The sequence below is a fragment of the Protomyctophum parallelum genome, assembly GCF_964188405.1.
Source record: "Protomyctophum parallelum genome assembly, chromosome: 21".
Classification (NCBI taxonomy): Eukaryota; Metazoa; Chordata; class Actinopteri; order Myctophiformes; family Myctophidae; genus Protomyctophum; species Protomyctophum parallelum.
Window position 1 is genome coordinate 7,775,774 of NC_139713.1, and position 21,518 is coordinate 7,797,291.

At 47.2% G+C, this 21,518-nt stretch overlaps 2 protein-coding genes across 2 annotated transcripts in view; one reads left to right on the forward strand and one right to left on the reverse strand.

Moving 5' to 3' along the window:
* tnpo1 (transportin 1) overlaps positions 1 to 21,518 on the reverse strand; it is a 45,049-nt gene that overhangs the window by 12,063 nt on the left and 11,468 nt on the right. Inside the window, exons 6-18 of the mRNA XM_083794267.1 lie at positions 20,089 to 20,222; positions 18,643 to 18,724; positions 14,809 to 14,931; positions 14,118 to 14,236; positions 11,682 to 11,742; positions 10,259 to 10,442; positions 6,189 to 6,341; positions 4,668 to 4,893; positions 3,428 to 3,599; positions 2,550 to 2,636; positions 2,085 to 2,192; positions 1,450 to 1,608; positions 344 to 431 (exon numbers count right to left, since the gene is read on the reverse strand). Coding sequence (XP_083650393.1) covers positions 344 to 431; positions 1,450 to 1,608; positions 2,085 to 2,192; positions 2,550 to 2,636; positions 3,428 to 3,599; positions 4,668 to 4,893; positions 6,189 to 6,341; positions 10,259 to 10,442; positions 11,682 to 11,742; positions 14,118 to 14,236; positions 14,809 to 14,931; positions 18,643 to 18,724; positions 20,089 to 20,222 — 1,696 coding nt within the window. The remainder of the gene's footprint in view (positions 1 to 343; positions 432 to 1,449; positions 1,609 to 2,084; positions 2,193 to 2,549; positions 2,637 to 3,427; positions 3,600 to 4,667; positions 4,894 to 6,188; positions 6,342 to 10,258; positions 10,443 to 11,681; positions 11,743 to 14,117; positions 14,237 to 14,808; positions 14,932 to 18,642; positions 18,725 to 20,088; positions 20,223 to 21,518) is intronic.
* On the forward strand, positions 15,562 to 17,754 carry LOC310879575 (rho GTPase-activating protein gacHH-like; the record flags this gene model as incomplete). The annotated part of the gene is made up of 1 exon (XM_083794350.1): positions 15,562 to 17,754. The coding sequence occupies one exon, from the start codon at positions 15,562 to 15,564 to the stop codon at positions 17,752 to 17,754; it is 2,193 nt and encodes a 730-aa protein (XP_083650476.1).

Sequence of the window (21,518 nt, forward strand, 5' to 3'; positions counted from 1 at the left end):
AATGCTTTTAGATCGGCTATTTTCAGCACGCTAGTCTAAAATCAGGCATTATGAATATGATGCCATCAAGGCCTGCCAAAATACAGTTTAGTCAATCTTATGATAACATTTCAGTAGACTAAAATGTGACTAAAACCAAATTAAAATCTATTCAAAAGACTTTGACTAAAACTAAATGAAAAGTTGCTATAAAAATCGACACTATAGCCATAAGTCAGTGACAGTCGGTCACACAGCGGAGAGCAGATCAGTGTGGCTGTATGTAATGGTACTGTACATGGCTGTATGGTACTGTACATGGCTGTATGGTACTGTACATATGGAGATATGGTACTGTACATACCGATGCATGGTTTGACGTGCTGGAAACAAGCTTTGGTCAGATCCCCCAGCAACGCAAACGAACTCTGACGGACCTCTGGCATCTTGTCCTGAATATCGTGAACAGAGAAGAGAACAATTACCGCTATGTTTTGGAGTCCCGCCGAGTGAATGCAAGGGAAACGTTAAGAGTCTTGGGTTACGTTACGTAGTTTACTGATACTGTTAACTCCAAATACTGGCGAGATATCTTCTCACCTGCATGCATGCCATGGCGCATTACTGTGTGTAGTCTTACCTTGCATACATTGGTGCATTAGGGTGAGTTTGTAGTTCTTACCCATAGATAAAGAATTATTTTTGAACTTTTCTGCACTCACTTTTATCTTCAATGTTTTATCTTTGCTCAGCCAATCAAATCATCGCTATATGGGGTGATCAGCCAATCATCAGCCAATGTTTGTGTTCACACAAACCCAGAAAGCTGGGCATTGGAGGGGCAAGCGCAACAAAAAAATAGATGCCTCATTGGCCGCTGCAGTTTCTTTTGAGCCATGTGTGTCGACGGGAAGGCGGCACAATTTACACTCTGGGGGCGGAAGTGCTGAAGGCACGCTACGCCACGCTGCCACTCAAGTGACTACTGGCCAATCACAGCGCATCTTTTCCGGGACTTGTCAGACCCGAACATGCGCTCTGTGACACACGCGGAAGCTTCTGTGAAGCACCAACGCGGACGTTTGCTCTCTCTAGAGAGCATTCGCCCCACAGCCGGATTGGTGCATTAAGGATGTTTGTAGTTCTTACCTGCATGCATTGGTGCATTAAGGGTGTTTGTAGTTCTTATTTGCATGCATTGGTGCATTAAGGGTGTTTGTAGTTCTTACCTGCATGCATTGGTGCATTCAGGGTGTTTGTAGTTCTTACTTGCATGCATTGGTGCATTAAGGGTGTTTGTAGTTCTTACTTGCATGCATTGGTGCATTAAGGGTGTTTGTAGTTCTTACCTGCATGCATTGGTGCATTTGGGTGTATTTGTAGTTCTTACCTGCATGCATTGGTGCATTTGGGTGTATTTGTAGTTCTTACCTGCATGCATTGGTGCATTAGGGTGTTTGTAGTTCTTACCTGCATGCATTGGTACATGAGCGTGAGGATGTTACTCCGGGCGACCAGCTGTTCGATGTTGCCTCCCAGTCCCTCAGCCAGGCCACTGAGCAGGTCCAGAGCTACGATCATGAAGTCCTTGTCGGGGGCCTCGTACTGGTCTGGCTGAGACTGGTGGAGCTGGAACCAGAGGGAGGACATGAGAGAGGAAAATGCTCATGGAAGTATATGTGTTGGAGTCATGTTGTAGAAAGAGGAGGAATAGGATTTATTTCATATGGCATGACATAATAGTTGCTCTATACTAGGGCTAACCTGACGGAGGCTCTCCATACTAACCGAATGCTAAAAGGTAAATTGGCGGTCGCTGCTTTCATATATGGAGTATACGGTTGTCTACGAACATACGCGTAGATAGCACCAGTAGGTACCGTTAGCCTAGCTACGTTTATAAACGTAGATAGCACCAGTAGGTACCGTTAGCCCAGCTACGTTTATAAACGTAGATAGAAGCGAAAAAGTCATAACGGCTGATGTGACCGCTGACACACGCACACACACACACACACACACACACACGCACACACACACACACACACACACACACACACACACACACACACACACACACACACACACACAGCACACACACTCACCACAGCCTGGGCCAGGGTCTTCTGCACCAGGTTGACACAGCGCTGGTAAACGGGCTCACAGTAGGGCAGGAAGCCGCTCTGCAGCGCGGTGGCCACGGAGGACAGGCACTGTAGGGAGGAACCACAAGCTGACAGTCAGTGTGTGTGTGTGTGTGTGTGTGTGTGTGTGTGTGTGTGTGTGTGTGTGTGTGTGTGTGTGTGTGTGTGTGTGTGTGTGTGTGTGTGTGTGTGTGTGTGTGTGTGTGTGTGTGTGTGTGTGTGTCTAACTTTTTGTTTCATCAGAGTCATGACTCTGATGAAGACCGCATAGGTTTTTGTATACTAGCACTTAATAAAAGGCTTAAAATGTCTCCATGCTGCTCCAGTGTCCTCTCCTCCTTGTCCTTGTTCCTGTGATGCACCGGACCAGCCGTGCCAGGCTTGAGGCGTGTTGGTAGACTCCCTCAAACCGTTTCAGACACTCACCTCTAGCAACGGGAAGAGATCTTTGTCTTCATCCTTCAGCTGGTTCCACTTGGCGATGAGTGGAGGCATCAGCATCTCAATGTATTCCTGTCCGCACAACAAGGAGGGATCAGATTATAGCCACACAACCTACATGCTGTAGTGTACACAATGACACAATGGCCAAAAGTGTAATATTGACTGTATATATACAGGTAAATGTAAAACGTGAGTGGAAGATCACATGTATCCTGCACCCTGCGCAATGTACAACAATCAACGTCTGTGTTTTACACCGGCTATTTTGGGCAACGGAGGCGTTTCATGAAGCTTAATACGGGCTTGTCTATAGGTTAGGAACCAAATGGACCCTTATGAGTCTGTACCTCAGAGAGTTCACAAATGGAACCTGATTTATTTGTCTATTTGTTTATTTCACTGCATATTCTCACATTTCCACTGGGATTTCTGGGGCGAATGAATGAGTGTGGCAACAGAGTATTTGGCTTGCAACAGACCCATCTTGTCTCTTTCTGTAATAGTGACATTGTCCTGCATCAGATCATGTGTAACTATCTAAATCAGGTTCTCCAATAGCCTCTTCTGTTGTTGTTTTTTAAACTAAATTAACATTGATACAATATAAATGGGGGTTCCAGAGTTAGAAATGCCATTAAATGGGGGGTCCGTAGCTTAAATGGGGGGTCCGTAGCCTAATAATGCATGTCAAACTGCATGTCCCTGGCATATATTTTCAAATGGGGGTCAATTTGTGTCTAATAATAAGTGTCAATTTGGGGGTCTTTGACGTGAAAAGGTTGGAGTCTGAAGTTGGCCTCGGAAGCAGAGTTCTTACGGGCTTGTTGAGGTGGTGTTAGAACCAGAAGCAGAGTTCTTACGGGCTTGTTGAGGTGGTGTCCCACGCTGTCCGCCAGCGTCCCGATGGCGTCGTAGAGGATCAGCAGGTTCTTGTGCTGGTACTTGTTGAAGGCAAACACCAGCGTGTCCAGGATGTAGGCCAGGTAGGGCACCAGCTCTGTACACGCCTCCTCCTCCAGGGTGGCAAAGGCACTGCGTGTGTGTGTGTGTGTGTGTGTGTGTGTGTGGCCAAGAGAGGACATTAGGAGCTTTATCACTTCAATATCATATAAAGAAGTCACACACAAGTGAACCTGAGTGGTGCAGTATGTGTGTGTGTGTGTGTTGTTTGTCCTACTGTATTTGCCTGTTGTTCCATTATTGAGTCCATTATTCAGTCTTCTGCACTGAATTGTACTGTATTTTATTGCATTGTATTGCATTGTATTGTATTGTATTGTATTGCATTGCATTGCATTGGTAAATGGTAAATGGTGCATTTATATAGCGCCTTTATCCAAGGCGCTTTACAGAGATTGTGCATTACATTCACCCATTCACACACACATTCATACACCGATGGCAGCAGAAACCATGCAAGGCACCAACTAGCACATCGGGAGCAATTAGGGGTTCAGTGTCTTGCTCAAGGACACTTCGACAGTAACTCTGGGGGAGCCCGGGTTTGAACTGGCAACCTTACGGTTGCCATCCAGGCACTCTACCCCTGAGCCACCGCTGCCCGCATTGCATTGCATTGCATTGCATTGCATTGTATTGTATTGTACCCACAGGCTGTCAGGCTGCTGAATGAACAACCTGCCCCATGTTAAGTGTGTGACAGCACATACTGACCTGCAGGCAGCCTCCTGGACCCGTTTGTTAAGTGTGTGACAGCACATACTGACCTGCAGGCAGCCTCCTGGACCTGTTTGTTAAGTGTGTGACAGCACATACTGACCTGCAGGCAGCCTCCTGGACCCGTTTGTTAAGTGTGTGACAGCACATACTGACCTGCAGGCAGCCTCCTGGACCCGTTTGTTAAGTGTGTGACAGCACACATACTGACCTGCAGGCAGCCTCCTGGACCTGTTTGTTAAGTGTGTGACAGCACATACTGACCTGCAGGCAGCCTCCTGGACCCGTTTGTTAAGTGTGTGACAGCACATACTGACCTGCAGGCAGCCTCCTGGACCCCTTTGTTAAGTGTGTGACAGCACATACTGACCTGCAGCCAGCCTCCTGGACCCCTTTGTTAAGTGTGTGACAGCACATACTGACCTGCAGGCAGCCTCCTGGACCCGTTTGTTGCCGTCCAGGATGCGTTTGAGCAGCTCGGTCATGAGGGGCTTCAGGTAGGTGTCTGGAGGCTGGCTGACCACCCAGTGGGCGTAGCGGCTCAGGGTCCAGCAGGTGATGGAGCGCACCAGGGCCTTCCTGTCCGACAGACACTGCACCAGATGGGGGATCAGCTCGGGCAGGTACTGGGTCATGCCCTGCATGCACCCTGGAACACAGAAACGTGAACGACACTTATAGGCAGGCACGTTGAACATGTAACGCCCGGGGATTCCAACTCGGGTCCAACATCTTAACCACAACTTTTTAGGGATCTGAACCAATTCATTTGGTTCAAAATTAGGCAGAGAAAAAAGAACGAAACCGGTTCAACCCCAGTGGAAAAGGGGCCTTTAGATTGATTAGATTAGATGTCGCAGAACCAGGCACATTGTTTCTAACAATTAAAAAGGGGAGTTCTTCCTTGCTACAGTCACAAAGAAATGCTTGCTCTCAGATCTGGCCCAGAAAACCAACATAAAGTCTACCCACTAAGACGGACATCCCTGGTCAGATTGACTTCCGGAGCGAGAACTGTCCTCCGCTCCGAGCCGCTCCGAGCCGCTCAATGCACACGGCACGGCTAATTTACATCATGCTCCAAAAAAGACCGCATGTTGCTGCAACATGCTTCAGGTTTAATTAGCCAATTTCAGGAAGTCAGCATTTTATTTTTCCCCCGTCATTTCTTTCTGCTGAGCGGAGTGGGCATCTGAGTGTAGCCTCGGAGCGAGCACGGAGCGGGGAGCACTCCATGCGTAAATGAAGGTGAGCGCTGAGCGAGCGAGGAGCGGCGTGGGGGGAGATGAACGTGAGCGCGGAGCGAGCGTAACAAAAGCCGTCGAGAGCGAAGAGCGGAATTATCGGCCGCTCCGCTCCGCTCCGCTCACATGCTCTGATTATAAGACGTCCTGGAAATGACGTAAAGATCATCCCCTTATGGGCTGTGAACTGGCCTAGTCCTGAACGTCACCGGAGGACGTCACCATAACGTCACCATGACGTCATTTGGCTTGCTGGGAATGAAAGGTTCTAAAAACGAACAATGTCAGTGAGTGTCGCCGTGGATGATACAGTTATTTATTACAGGGGTCTTTATTACAGGGGTGTTGTGAGCCAAAAACCAGTGCTCTACTGTCAGCGCAGGCACACCTGAGCCACTGCCAAAAGCTGCTGTCTGCCTGTCTCTTCCCGGTTTTTTAGACAGCTGGTGGATGGAAATGAAGCTCCACCCACGCGGCAAAATGCCGCGTCGGCCAGATTCCCGGAAAAGCTTGCCGGAAGAGACGCCGGTAGACACATGGAATCCCAGGTGTGCTTACACCCTGTTTGTCTCTCTCACCCTCTGCGATGGCTCCCAGCACAAGGATGCTAGACTCCTTCACCAATCACCAGCCACTCACCCTCTGCGATGGCTCCCAGCACAAGGATGCTAGACTCCTTCACCAATCACCAGCCACTCACCCTCTGCGATGGCTCCCAGCACCAGGATGCCAGACTCCTTCACCAGCCACTCAGGATGGAACAGCAGCTCTTTGAGCAGAGGCAGGATGTGCAACAGGAGGTCGTCTCTGAACACGTTGGCCAGCACGTCCAGCGCCGCGGCCGAACACTTCCCTATTAGTGACCACACATACACGCACACGCACACGCACACACACACACACACACACACACGCACACACACACACACACACACACACACACACACACACACGCACACACGCACACACACACAACAGAATAACCCATTTAGACCTGACCCCATGCAGAGTTCAAAACATTTGCAATTCTTTGCTCCAAGAATTGGAATTGAACACATTTTCCATGACTTTTCAAAAATAGCAGATCTACAAGTTCATAGTGCGGCACTTGGTTGCCATGCTATGAGCTTGTAGATCTGCCATTTTTCCAACAGCGTGTAAAATAATGGTTGAAGTGGTTTAACCCATTCTGACCGGGCACCCATTTTGGTGTCAGCATCATGTTATGCTTTAGCTATTGAAAAATAGCAGATCTACAAGCTCATAGCGCGCCACCGAGTGGCGCGCTACGAGCTTGTAGGTCTGCTATTTTTGAAAAATCGAAGAACGACTGACATTTTTTAGAATCTGATCTCAGGTCAGAATGGGTTCATCAGACCAGTGTGTGTCCGGCGGAAACCTCGTATGAATCTGATCTCAGGTCAGAATGGGATAAAAGGCTAAGGCGACAGACAGTCACAGATGCGTCCTCCTCAGGTCTAAACACAACGCTCTACTCACGGAGGTTCCAGTCAGAGATGGTGTCAATAAGACCCTCTACTCACGGAGGTTCCAGTCAGAGATGGTGTCAATACAACCCTCTACTCACGGAGGTTCCAGTCAGAGATGGTGTCAATAAGACCCTCTACTCACGGAGGTTCCAGTCAGAGATGGTGTCAATACGACCCTCTACTCACGGAGGTTCCAGTCAGAGATGGTGTCAATACAACCCTCTACTCACGGAGGTTCCAGTCAGAGATGGTGTCAATAAGACCCTCTACTCACGGAGGTTCCAGTCAGAGATGGTGTCAATAAGACCCTCTACTCACGGAGGTTCCAGTCAGAGATGGTGTCAATACGACCCTCTACTCACGGAGGTTCCAGTCAGAGATGGTGTCAATAAGACCCTCTACTCACGGAGGTTCCAGTCAGAGATGGTGTCATTAAGACCCTCTACTCACGGAGGTTCCAGTCAGAGATGGTGTCAATACAACCCTCTACTCACGGAGGTTCCAGTCAGAGATGGTGTCAATACGACCCTCTACTCACGGAGGTTCCAGTCAGAGATGGTGTCAATAAGACCCTCTACTCACGGAGGTTCCAGTCAGAGATGGTGTCATTAAGACCCTCTACTCACGGAGGTTCCAGTCAGAGATGGTGTCAATACGACCCTCTACTCACGGAGGTTCCAGTCAGAGATGGTGTCAATAAGACCCTCTACTCACGGAGGTTCCAGTCAGAGATGGTGTCAGTAAGACGCTCTACTCACGGAGGTTCCAGTCAGAGATGGTGTCAGTAAGACCCTCTACTCACGGAGGTTCCAGTCAGAGATGGTGTCAATAAGACCCTCTACTCACGGAGGTTCCAGTCAGAGATGGTGTCATTAAGACCCTCTACTCACGGAGGTTCCAGTCAGAGATGGTGTCAATAAGACCCTCTACTCACGGAGGTTCCAGTCAGAGATGGTGTCAATAGAACCCTCTACTCACGGAGGTTCCCAGTCAGAGATGGTGTCAATAGAACCCTCTACTCACGGAGGTTCCAGTCAGAGATGGTGTCAATACAACCCTCTACTCACGGAGGTTCCCAGTCAGAGATGGTGTCAATAGAACCCTCTACTCACGGAGGTTCCAGTCAGAGATGGTGTCAATAAGACCCTCTACTCACGGAGGTTCCCAGTCAGAGATGGTGTCAATAAGACCCTCTACTCACGGAGGTTCCAGTCAGAGATGGTGTCAATAAGACCCTCTACTCACGGAGGTTCCAGTCAGAGATGGTGTCAATAAGACCCTCTACTCACGGAGGTTCCAGTCAGAGATGGTGTCAATAGAACCCTCTACTCACGGAGGTTCCCAGTCAGAGATGGTGTCAATAGAACCCTCTACTCACGGAGGTTCCAGTCAGAGATGGTGTCAATAGAACCCTCTACTCACGGAGGTTCCCAGTCAGAGATGGTGTCAATAAGACCCTCTACTCACGGAGGTTCCAGTCAGAGATGGTGTCAATAGAACCCTCTACTCACGGAGGTTCCAGTCAGAGATGGTGTCAATAGAACCCTCTACTCACGGAGGTTCCCAGTCAGAGATGGTGTCAATACAACCCTCTACTCACGGAGGTTCCCAGTCAGAGATGGTGTCAATAGAACCCTCTACTCACGGAGGTTCCAGTCAGAGATGGTGTCAATAAGACCCTCTACTCACGGAGGTTCCCAGTCAGAGATGGTGTCAATAGAACCCTCTACTCACGGAGGTTCCCAGTCAGAGATGGTGTCAATACAACCCTCTACTCACGGAGGTTCCCAGTCAGAGATGGTGTCAATAGAACCCTCTACTCACGGAGGTTCCCAGTCAGAGATGGTGTCAATAGAACCCTCTACTCACGGAGGTTCCAGTCAGAGATGGTGTCAATAGAACCCTCTACTCACGGAGGTTCCAGTCAGAGATGGTGTCAATAGAACCCTCTACTCACGGAGGTTCCAGTCAGAGATGGTGTCAATAGAACCCTCTACTCACGGAGGTTCCAGTCAGAGATGGTGTCAATAGAACCCTCTACTCACGGAGGTTCCAGTCAGAGATGGTGTCAATAAGACCCTCTACTCACGGAGGTTCCCAGTCAGAGATGGTGTCAATACAACCCTCTACTCACGGAGGTTCCAGTCAGAGATGGTGTCAATAAGACCCTCTACTCACGGAGGTTCCAGTCAGAGATGGTGTCAATAAGACCCTCTACTCACGGAGGTTCCAGTCAGAGATGGTGTCAATAAGACCCTCTACTCACGGAGGTTCCAGTCAGAGATGGTGTCAATAAGACCCTCTACTCACGGAGGTTCCCAGTCAGAGATGGTGTCAATACAACCCTCTACTCACGGAGGTTCCCAGTCAGAGATGGTGTCAATACGACCCTCTACTCACGGAGGTTCCAGTCAGAGATGGTGTCAATAGAACCCTCTACTCACGGAGGTTCCAGTCAGAGATGGTGTCAATAAGACCCTCTACTCACGGAGGTTCCAGTCAGAGATGGTGTCAATACAACCCTCTACTCACGGAGGTTCCAGTCAGAGATGGTGTCAATAAGACCCTCTACTCACGGAGGTTCCAGTCAGAGATGGTGTCAATAAGACCCTCTACTCACAGAGGTTCCAGTCAGAGATGGTGTCAATAAGACCCTCTACTCACGGAGGTTCCAGTCAGAGATGGTGTCAATAAGACCCTCTACTCACGGAGGTTCCAGTCAGAGATGGTGTCAATAAGACCCTCTACTCACGGAGGTTCCAGTCAGAGATGGTGTCAATAAGACCCTCTACTCACAGAGGTTCCAGTCAGAGATGGTGTCAATAAGACCCTCTACTCACGGAGGTTCCAGTCAGAGATGGTGTCAATAAGACCCTCTACTCACGGAGGTTCCAGTCAGAGATGGTGTCAATAAGACCCTCTACTCACGGAGGTTCCAGTCAGAGATGGTGTCAATAGAACCCTCTACTCACAGAGGTTCCAGTCAGAGATGGTGTCAATAAGACCCTCTACTCACGGAGGTTCCAGTCAGAGATGGTGTCAATAAGACCCTCTACTCACGGAGGTTCCAGTCAGAGATGGTGTCAATAAGACCCTCTACTCACGGAGGTTCCAGTCAGAGATGGTGTCAATAAGACCCTCTACTCACGGAGGTTCCAGTCAGAGATGGTGTCAGTAAGACCCTCTACTCACGGAGGTTCCAGTCAGAGATGGTGTCAGTAAGACCCTCTACTCACGGAGGTTCCAGTCAGAGATGGTGTCAGTAAGACCCTCTACTCACGGAGGTTCCAGTCAGAGATGGTGTCATCGTCGTCCAGGTCGTCGTCCTCGTCGTCGTCCTCGTCGTCCTCGATGCCGTCTCCCTCGTGCTGCTGCATGGCCACGGTGCGCGAGCGGTGGAAGCGCGGCCGGATGTCCTGCTCGTTGTCGGGGACCGCGTCGTCGTCGTCGTCCTCAATGTCACCCTGTTGTCACACACAGTTATACACGCTGCAGACAGGACCTCGTTTATCATCAGGCAACAACAACCATTGTCGTTTTTTGGCAGTTTTAGTCGTTTTAGTCTCCTGAATCTCTTGAAGTTTATTATTCTTATTATTATCAGAATTTAGTTTTAGTTACATTTTAGTCCACCTTGAATGTTTTGATGTTAGTCTAGTTTTATAGGCGACTAAATGTCATGAGATTTTAGTCGACTAAATATATGGTTGACAAAATCAACACCTGCATCATGTAAAGATGCATCAAACTGTCAAAATGCTCTCCATACTGTAGGTCCTTAACCAATGGGATTGAGCTGGGGGAAGGGGAGCTGTTTTCACCTAATTAATGTATCCATAAATGTATGTAAATCAACTGTAGATTTAGTCGACTAAAACTAGACTAACACTAAAGCATTCCAGGTGACTAAAATGTGACTAAAACTGAATGAGAACTATTCAAAAGACTGTGACTAAAACTAAAAATCAAAAACACCACTGCAGGGCTTCACGGCCATGACTCAGTGTTTGCTGCCTGTCTGTATCCTGATCTGTTAAGACGGCGACTAATTCAATTCAGGCCACGTACAGGACGGCTCTCTCTCACTGCAGACATCAAAGCCCCAAAGCCCTTTGTTGCGGATAATGCTACTGTAGCGGCCAACGCTTCTCTGGTAGCCTAGTGTGGGTCCTGCTCGCTCGGAACCCAGAACTATATCGTACATCAACTCAGTACTACATTATGTTTAGGCCTGTCACAACTCACAAGTATTACATAATCGCCTAATCGTTTGGGATAATCGTAATTCTTTTTTGTATAATCATCATCAATCGTTTCCATGTTGAAGAATGTCCATGGATACATTTTTTTTTTTAAATAGCAGATCTACAACCTTCGTGACACGTCACTTTGTGACATGTTGTAAGCTTGTAGATCCACTATTTCCACTATTTTGTACAAAATGTATAATAAATACATTTATATATCAAATTATTAAATGTGACTTATTGTATATTTAAGTTATTTGTCATATTATCTGTCCTGTGCAATTTGTGATTACGAAGCCTAACAGGCAAACACAAATACAAATTTTAACATTCCAGTGTTGAATTATTTCTGTATTCCTTGAAATTAAATAGGGTTCAGAATCACTGCTTGTTGTGAGCCACTTCGTCCTGGCCTGAGTCGTGGAGCATATCCGACCTTGGAGAGGAGAGACTGACCTTGAGCAAGATGATGTCTATCTCCGAGTACTTCATTCCGTTGACGAGCACTGGAGTGAGCCTGGAGCACGAGACAGACATTGGAGTGTAAGAAGTCGTTCTCAAACATTTTCATGTCACAAGGACCCTCGAAAATATGTAATTGGCCGCCGACCCCCATCTGAAAATATGTTGTTCCCCCCCTGAAGCAGAAGATTTGAGTTAAAAACATTCGCTGTGAAAGAATATATAGTGAAAGATTTGCACCACATTTTCAGGATTTTTCAAAAATAGCACCTCACATCTACAAGCTCGTAGCGCTGCACTCGTAGCGCTGCACTCGTAGCGCTGCACTCGTAGCGCTGCATAGCTAAACTATAATATAATCCTTAAAACACCAAAAGGGGTTCCCGTCCTGAATGGGTTAAATGTCAAGAAATGCCTATAGACCACGCCTAGACCACGCCTATAAACCACGCCTAGACCACGCATCTCTTCCGGGTTTTTAAACAGCTGGTGGATGGAATTGACGAGTCGGCAAAAAAAAGTGCTTTGCTGACGCGTCAAGTTGCAGCCGCGCGCTGCAACGCGTCAATTCCATCTCACCTGCTGTTTGAGAACCAGGAAGAGACGCGCGGTGGTATAAGGCACTTTCTTGACGCCTCTTGACGCCAATATGTGCCGACCACCATTCGTAGAGACAGATGACTAGACTAAACACATCAGGTTCAGGGGCCCGGGGTCAGGGTCCACGGTGCAGCCAGCCAGACAGCCACTCACTCCTTGTGTCATGTGCTAGTGTGGTGGTGTGACTGACAGCTGATCTGGCCCAGGTTCAAAGCCATGTGCTAATGTGGCGGTGTGACAGCTGATCTGGCTCAAGTTCAAGGCCAAGAGGCCGTCTCAGCCACTTGAACCCTATAGCGTCTCTATTCTAGGCATGACATAATGGGAAAAGCTTCGGCCAAAAGTGTGTCGATCGGCAATTATCGGCAGGGAGTGTTTCCCAAACGCCGGGTCGGGACCCATTTGTGGGTCGTGGACTTTTTTTTTGGTTTCCTGCATTTTGTTTTTAATTATTATTACTTCAAAACAGTCGCATGCCGGTGAAAGGAATACCAAGACAACAACAATAATCATAAAGATGGACACATTAACGTTGTGTGTTAAAGGTGTGTGTGAATGGGTGAATAATGGAATGGGTGCGTGTGAATGGGTGAATAATGGAATGGGTGCGTGTGAATGGGTGAATAATGGAATGCACAGCATTGTAAAGCACTTTGGATGAAGGCGCTATATATATAAATACAAGGTTTCTGACCGTCATCATCAGCAACGATATTATGAGCAATCTCAGCCAAGGTCTGCCTGGAGGGCTGTCATTCATTTTATATGCACGGCAAGGTCTCTGTGTGTGTTGTGTGTGTGCGTGCGTGAGTGCGTGGCGTGCGTGCGTGACTGCGTGCGTAGAGCTGAGGTGGTTTATTGTTTTTTCTTTTTTTTTATCATTTTTATCATTTTTATCCCACGATTTTGTAACCCAGTTTTCTTTTCACCCAGTGCCAATTATCTAATGTAATCCTGGGCGCTACACTTCCTCTGCCAACCTGGGGGGGGCAGCGGACTGACCTCATGCCTCCTTCTATGCATGAGGAGTCCAAGCTGCTTCTTTTCACCTGACAGAGGGGAATTCCCCCGGCCGCACGTAGCGCGTGGAAGGGACACGTTATTCCGACCAGTTCCTTTCCCCTCCATCAGGCGCCCCGGCTGGCCAGGGGGAGGTAGTTTTTTAGAGACCAGGATTACGGCATGTTTTTGTGAGGGTATCTACCCTAGGGGACACGGGGAGAACATGCAAACTCCACACAGAAAGAGGTGGTTTATTGTAATGGTTTCTTATAAATAATAATCTAAATCTACAAAGCAACTGTAGTGGAGTAGAAGAAAAACTGTTGAAAAATGATGAAATACTGTGTGTGTGTGTGTGTGTGCGTGCGTGCGTGCGTGCGGTGTCTTACTGGGAGAGGTGTCCACACAGTGCTGTGTGTGTGTGTGTGTGTGTGTGTGTGTGTGTGTGTGTGTGTGTGTGTGTGTGTGTGTGTGTGTGTGTGTGTGTGTGTATGTGTGTGCGTGCGGTGTCTTACTGGGAGAGGTGTCCACACAGTGCTGTGTGTGTGTGTGTGTGTGTGCGCGTGCGTGTCTTACTGGGAGAGGTGTCCACACAGTGCTGTGTGTGTGTGTGTGTGTGTGTGTGTGTGTGTGTGTGTGTGTGTGTGTGTGTGTGTGTGTGTGTGTGTGCGCGCATGCGTGTGTGCGTGTCTTACTGGGAGAGGTGTCCACACAGTGCTGTGTGTGTGTGTGTGTGTGTGTGTGTGTGTGTGTGTGTGTGTGTGTGTGTGTGTGTGTGTGTGTGTGTGTGTGTGTGTGTGTGTGTGTGTGTGTGTGTGCGTGTCTTACTGGGAGAGGTGTCCACACAGAGCGTCCTTGCAGACCGGCTGCTCGGCCAGCGTCAGCCAGAACTCACAGGCCTCCAGAGCTACGTTCTCATCCTGGTCCTGAGTTCTGAGTAGCATGTACTGACACACACACACAACACATGCACACACACACACACACACACACACACACACACACACACACACACACACACACACACACACACACACACACACACACACACACACACACACACACACACACACACACAGGTTCTCAGCAGCATGTACTTACTGACACAAACAACAAACACACAACATACACTTTGATTTGCCTGAAATAATCAGTCATATGTAGTCACAAAATGTTGCATACTCAAAAGGAGCACTTTTCCAACATATGTCTTCATATATTATTTGCTCCCCCAGCCAGGCCAGATGTGGAGAATTTACCTCTATGATGTACTTAATTATTTCTCTGCTAAGCACAAGATATCTCGTGCTTTCCCTCTATACACCCGTTGTCTGCTAAGTACGGGATATCTCGTACATGAAGCTTTACACCAAATCTACTTTTAACTTTGGCCCAGGTTGCTAGGCAACGCCTTCGTCACCCCCAGGACCAGGATTTCTGCGCATCGCCCCCATAGATCTCCAGTCAAAGGCTTAACTACCTTCTGGGGCCACCAGGTAGTGCATGTGTTAGCGTTTACCTCTATGATGTTGTGCATGTGCGGCAGCAGGCGGTCCATTCGGACCTCCAGCAGCATCACCAGGGCTCGGCACACGTTCTTCCTCACCTCGGCCTCCTCGTCCCCGGCCAGAGCAAACAGGTTCTGGGAAGAGGTTCTGGTGTTACCTCATTCACTGCCAAAACCGACTTTGAGCAACTTTTGTCTTTAGTTTTTACGCTAGATGGAACTCTTAACTAACCTATGAGTCACTGTTTGACTCTCATTGAAACCACGAAATCTCGGGATTGCCGAACAACAGCTGCCATCCACTCCCTAGATACTGCACTTTTAGAAACACCTTTATCTCGTCCCTCTAACACGTTGGCCAGCATGGTATTTTCAAGGCTTTGGTTCTCAAAGTGGAGTCCTTGAGGGCGTTCCCGGGGGTCCCCAGCTAAATGATTGGTAACGGGGGTCCGTGGCCTAATGCATATAAAGTGGGTGGGTGTCCTTGTTTGAGAACCACTGTCTTAGACAGTGTCCATCTGAACAGACTGCTAGCGTGGTACAGGGGAGAGGATTTCTAGACTGGACTGGGGTTGCTGTGGCAATGGATAGTCCATGCTAGGGAGATTGACTGGCTCTCCTGATTGGTCAGTCCAACCCTTTGGATTTGCGGATTGGCCAAGCCTCACGTGACGTCGGTGCCGCTGTGCGATATAGAAGGCAGCACACGTTAACACGACAGCATTCTTTGACAGAGCAAGACCCCAAAAGACTTTGGTGCGTGGCATGTTGAGCTGGACAGTTTATGTGAAAGGAGTGGGACCAAAAGGGGTCCATGCTGCTGTGACGGTCGGGCACAAGGTCTACGCCTTCGGTGAGTATTGTGACGGGGCGAACTACCATTATGACCAGATCGATGTGCATGTCTTCAACACAGTGTCTCAGCGCTGGACCAAGTTGGCCCCGGCGACAAACGGAAGAGGAGAACGAGCGCCCGAGGTTCCCTCCATGCGCGACGGCCACACAGCTGTGCTGATAGACGACATCGTCTACATCTGGGGCGGGAGCACGTACACGGATGAGAAGTGCAACGTGCTTTACGGATTCGCCGTCGACACCCACAGATGGTTCAAGCCCAAGGTCTCTGGGACTCTTCCCGAGGAGACAAGTGGCCACTCGGCCTGTGTGTCGGGGGAGGTCATGTATATCTACAGCGGATACAACCGGCTGACCAAATACTACACTAACGACATCTACAAGCTGGACACGACCACGATGGTCTGGTCCTTGATTACACCCAGAGGCACTCTGGCACCTGCTTCAACATATCACTCCGCCACCATGATCGGGGCAAAGATGTTTGTATTTGGGGGCCTAGGGGACCATCAGATCCACTACAACATTGTCCGTGTGTTTGACACAGAGACCAACTGCTGGTCGAGAACTCCTTCTAAACAGTTGCTTCCAGAACGACGCACGTTTCACTCTGCCTTCGCCTACAACGGAGAGCTGTACATATTTGGTGGGCACAACTACCAGCTGGTCCGGATCTTCAGCGATCTGTGGAAGTTCAACCCAGACACCTTCTCCTGGAGGAAGGTTGAGCCCAAGGGGCAAGGCCCGTGTTGGGTGACTAAGATGTGCTGTTGCATGGTGGGAGATCATATCATCCTCTTGGGAGGACACAGATACAGGTCCGTTGCATTGGACAGAGGCTACAATAGGTACACGCCTGCCAACGACCTGTACATCTTAGAGTTAACTCCTAGTCTGGAGGCGATATGCGAGCGGGCGGTTATTAGGTATCGCCTGAAGCAGGTGGGACTCCCACACGACTGGACAGTTTCACTGCAAGGAGGACCAAAAGGAGTCCATGCTGCTGTGGCAGTGGGGCACAAGGTGTATTCCTTTGGAGAGCACTGTGACGGAGAGGACTACAATTACAGTCAGATCCATGTGCACGTCTTCAACACAGTGTCTTTGCGCTGGACGAAGTTGCCCCCGGTGATAGCTAGAAGTGGAGAAAGTGTCCTCGAGGTCCCCTCCATGCGCGACGGCCACACAGCCGTGCTGATAGAAGACTTTATCTACATCTGGGGAGGGTGTACGTACACAGAGGAGTCGTACACAGAGGAGTACTGTAACGTGCTTTATGCGTTTGCCGTCGACACCCACAGATGGTCCAAGCCCAAGGTTTCCGGGCCTGTCCCAGAGGCGACAGGCGGCCACTCGGCCTGTGCGTTGGGGAAGGTCATGTATATATACGGCGGATACAACCGGCTGACCAAATACTACACCAATGACATCTACAAGCTGGACACCACCACAATGGTCTGGGCTTTAATAACTCCCAGAGGCACTCTGGCACCTGCCTCAATATATCACTCGACCACCATCATCGGGACAAAGATGTTTGTATTCGGGGGCCGAGGGGACAATCAGATCGACTACAACAACATCAGTGTGTTCGACACAGAGGCCGACTGCTGGCTGAGAACTCCTTCTACACAGTTGCTTCCAGAACGGCGCACGTGCCATTCAGCGTTCGCCTACGACGGAGAGCTGTACATATTCGGCGGGCACAACTATCAGCTGGTGCGGACTTTCAACGATCTGTGGAAATTCAATCCAGAGACTTTTTCCTGGAAGAAGGTCGAGCCCAAGGGCCAAGGCCCGTGTTGGATAACTAAGATGTGCTGTTGCATGGTGGGAGATCGCATCGTCCTGTTTGGGGGATACCGATACAGGTCCGTTACGGTGAATAGAGGCTACAACAGAAACAAGCCAGCTGACAACCTGTACATTTTAGACTTATGTCCTAGTCTGAAGACGTTATGCAAGATAGCGGTCATTCAACACGTTCTGGAGCACTCTGAACTCCCGCACGACATCAGGTGGGAGCTGGAGGCCATGACGGCCAGCCACAATAGACACAAGATAGGGGCTAATAATGGCATGGCTTCCTTTCTGAATCACTGACATTACATTGATGACATCAGTCTTGACCAAATAGATGGTGGATACCTTCATTCCACCCACATAATAAACAGCAAGCCCACGTACCAAAGGAGAAACAAAAAGATGCTGTGAACGAGTTCCAGGTAATGGAACAGAAGAACAGGAAAGACAAGGAGATTGCCACGTTTGAAAAGGATCCCTTCATTCAGATGGGAAGGAGCAGAGCACAACGATACCCTCCAGGAACTAAGCAGCACCGTAAAGGAGAACAGAGAACGAACTGACATGACTAGAATCTTATCAGGAAGGAATGCTTTGGCCAAATGAACAGACAGTGATGGAAGAGGAAAGAGATATTTTTCTCTTTTTTTCAATTTTCTGTTATTTTTTTCTCCTCTGTTGATCAGCTCTGTCTGACTCAAGTACAATTCATATTTTGTCCAACGCCAGGGTTCGGGCAGTCTTTCCGAACTGTTAGTTCGGAGAGTCGGGACATCTGGAGGTGCACAGGCTCCAAGGAAAGGTTCCAAGGTTTGGAAGGATGTGGATTTGTAGTTATATCGCCTGCCTTTTCCAAAGACGTCTAGACCGTGCTTTAAGTGTCCGTCTGACACTTTCACAAAAAAAAATAATAATAATACGTTTCTATAAACGTCTTTCTCGGGTGGAAACCTCATGTCTAAAAGTGTTACTTTTCAGGATTACTGTAAAAACGCCAAAGTAGCAGATCTACAAGCTCAAGCTCTTGCGGATCTATTACTTTTGATACTTGTGTGTGACGCTGTAGTATGATCAAGTAGCATGTTAATTTACAGTAGGTAAAAAAACAATACAAGTTCAAATAATATTCTAACTTTTTTCTCCCTAAATGAATCATCTCCATATTATGGAAATGAGAGGTTTCTGTACCTCAATGAAGGCGTCGATGTGCAACATCAGAGCCTGAGTCCTGCTGATGATGAACTGGTTAACACAGGCGATGGCATGGGACCTGCAACACGCACACGCACACGCACACGCACACACACACACACACACACACACACACACACACACACACACACACACACACACACACACACACAGTACGGGTGTAACGGTTAATAAAACAAATGGGGGGGGTACATTTTCCTTTTAAGAATGGTGATCAAAAGGCGTAAGCCGCAAAAAAATATCTTAAAAAAAAAAAGAAAAAAAAAAAGAATGGTGATCTACGACTACAAGCTCATCGTATCTAAATGCAACACATTAAAGGGACACTTCACCCTTTTTGCAAAAAAATATATGTTAATGACGTTTAGAAGCTTTAGATCACTTTCCTGGGGGTATTTATGTGTGTAATGTGGTTTTAGTTATTTTAGATTGTAGCAGTGAGCCTGTTGTCTCTGATGTCATGGACACTGGTCTCACTACCTTCCTGGACTACAATTCCCATAATTATTTGGTGCACTGCTCCTCCTTGTGGATAGGGGGAGAGCTGTCTTACTGAGACAACATGTAGTCCAGGAAGGAAGTGAGCCCAGTGACCATGACATCAGAGACAACAGGCTCACTGCTACAATCTAAAATATCTAAAACCACATATTACACACACAAAGATCTCCAGGAAAGTGTTCTAAAGCTTCTAAACGTCATTAACATATATTATTTTGCAAAAAGGGTGAAGTGTCCCTTTAAGCCCTGTTTTAAAGGGCTTAATATGTGGCATTTAGATACGATGAGCGGCTTTGGCTATTCAAAAATAGACAATCTACAAGTAAAGCTCACAAAGTGTTTCATCGCGACTCGTGATCTGCTATAATTTGAAAAGGTTTGACCATACATGGCATCACTTAATGTGGCCCTCTCAGGTTAATACCAGAATACTGATATGGTATTGATTTCAGCTAATTACTAGTATAATTTGTATTATTGTCATTTTTATGTCCAATGTACTTTGTTCATAAAGTTAACATAACTAAATGCATTTGAAATTAAATAAAAAAATTACTTTCAGTATTCCAATTCAAAAATAGCAAAAAATTTAAGATTAAAAATAATAATAATCAGGATTTCAATTAAAATGTAATAATATCTGATCTACAAGCTCAAAACACATTGCACTGCGACACGTTTTGAGCTTGTAGATTGGCTATTTTTGCTTCAATAGCTATATGCAATGTGGCCGCCTGAAGCAGGTGATTGTGGAATTATATTGGCCCTCTCATCGTCAAAGTTGCCCACCCCTGGTTTAGACTGATGATGATAGGTTCTTGGTTTACCATTATTTATTGCAAATTGCTCTGTATTAAGAGTGTCTGCTAAATGCCTAAATTGTAATTACTAAGCTGTAGAGTAGAAATCCATCGCATGCACCTGATTTTGGGGCTGCTGTGCTTGAAGAACTGCAGGAACTTTGGGATCATGATGTTGAGAGGACGGTCAAGGATGTCACTGTCCAGGATCTCTGCAGAGTCCTCACATATCTTCTGGAGGGCCCCGAACGCTCCCTGGAGGACAACGCACGGAACATCGAACGGGTCTATTAGACTATTCATAGTCCAGATTTCGGGTGAAGAGGTGACCACCCTTTGGTTGGTCTCCGCTCGCACAACACATCTCTCTGTTTTTACTAGCCTCTCCGAAAACTATGATTAGGCGTTTAGCAGGTTAGCAAACATTTTTACACCTTCTTCCAGATACAGTATCATCTACAACAGTGGTTCTTCCAGATACAGTATCATCTACAACAGTGGTTCTTCCAGATACAGTATCATATAATCTACAACAGTGGTTCTTCCAGATACAGTATCATATCATCTACAACAGTGGTTCTTCCAGATACAGTATCATATCATCTACAACAGTGGTTCTTCCAGATACAGTATCATATCATCTACAACAGTGGTTCTTCCAGATACAGTATCATATCATCTACAACAGTGGTTCTTCCAGATACAGTATCATCTACAACAGTGGTTCTTCCAGATACAGTATTATCTACAACAGTGGTTCTTCCAGATACAGTATCATATCATCTACAACAGTGGTTCTTCCAGATACAATATCATCTACAACAGTGGTTCTTCCAGATACAGTATCATCTACAACAGTGGTTCTTCCAGATACAGTATCATATCATCTACAACAGTGGTTCTTCCAGATACAGTATCATATCATCTACAACAGTGGTTCTTCCAATCCAGATACAGTATTATCTACAACAGTGGTTCTTCCAGATACAGTATCATATCATCTACAACAGTGGTTCTTCCAATCCAGATACAGTATTATTTACAACAGTGGTTCTTCCAATCCAGATACAGTATTATTTACAACAGTGGTTCTTCCAGATACAGTATCATATCATCTACAACACTGGTTCCCAATTATCTTTCACTCGAGACCCAAAAGAGAAACCAGGACCCAAACTAGTGAAAATAGCAGATCTACATGCTCCTAACACGTCTGCTAATTTCACTACTTCTTTAAACATTTGTTTTCTATCTAATTCATGAAATTTCATTCATTTCAGAACATTCATTTTCTACAACATGCCGTGATGTGTCGTAAGCTTGTAGAACAACTATTTCCGCTACTGTATGTGTCAGTGATTTCTTTGTATATTGTATAAGTTATTTGTCATATCAGCTCAGTGCAATTTGTAATTGACTAACCCAAAAGGCAAACACAAATTGTAACGTTTCAATGATCAATGCATAAAAAACACAATTAAATCGTTAATCGCAATTATTTGTGTGATAATTAATCGTGACAGGCTAGCCCTACCCAGAGCCTTAGATATA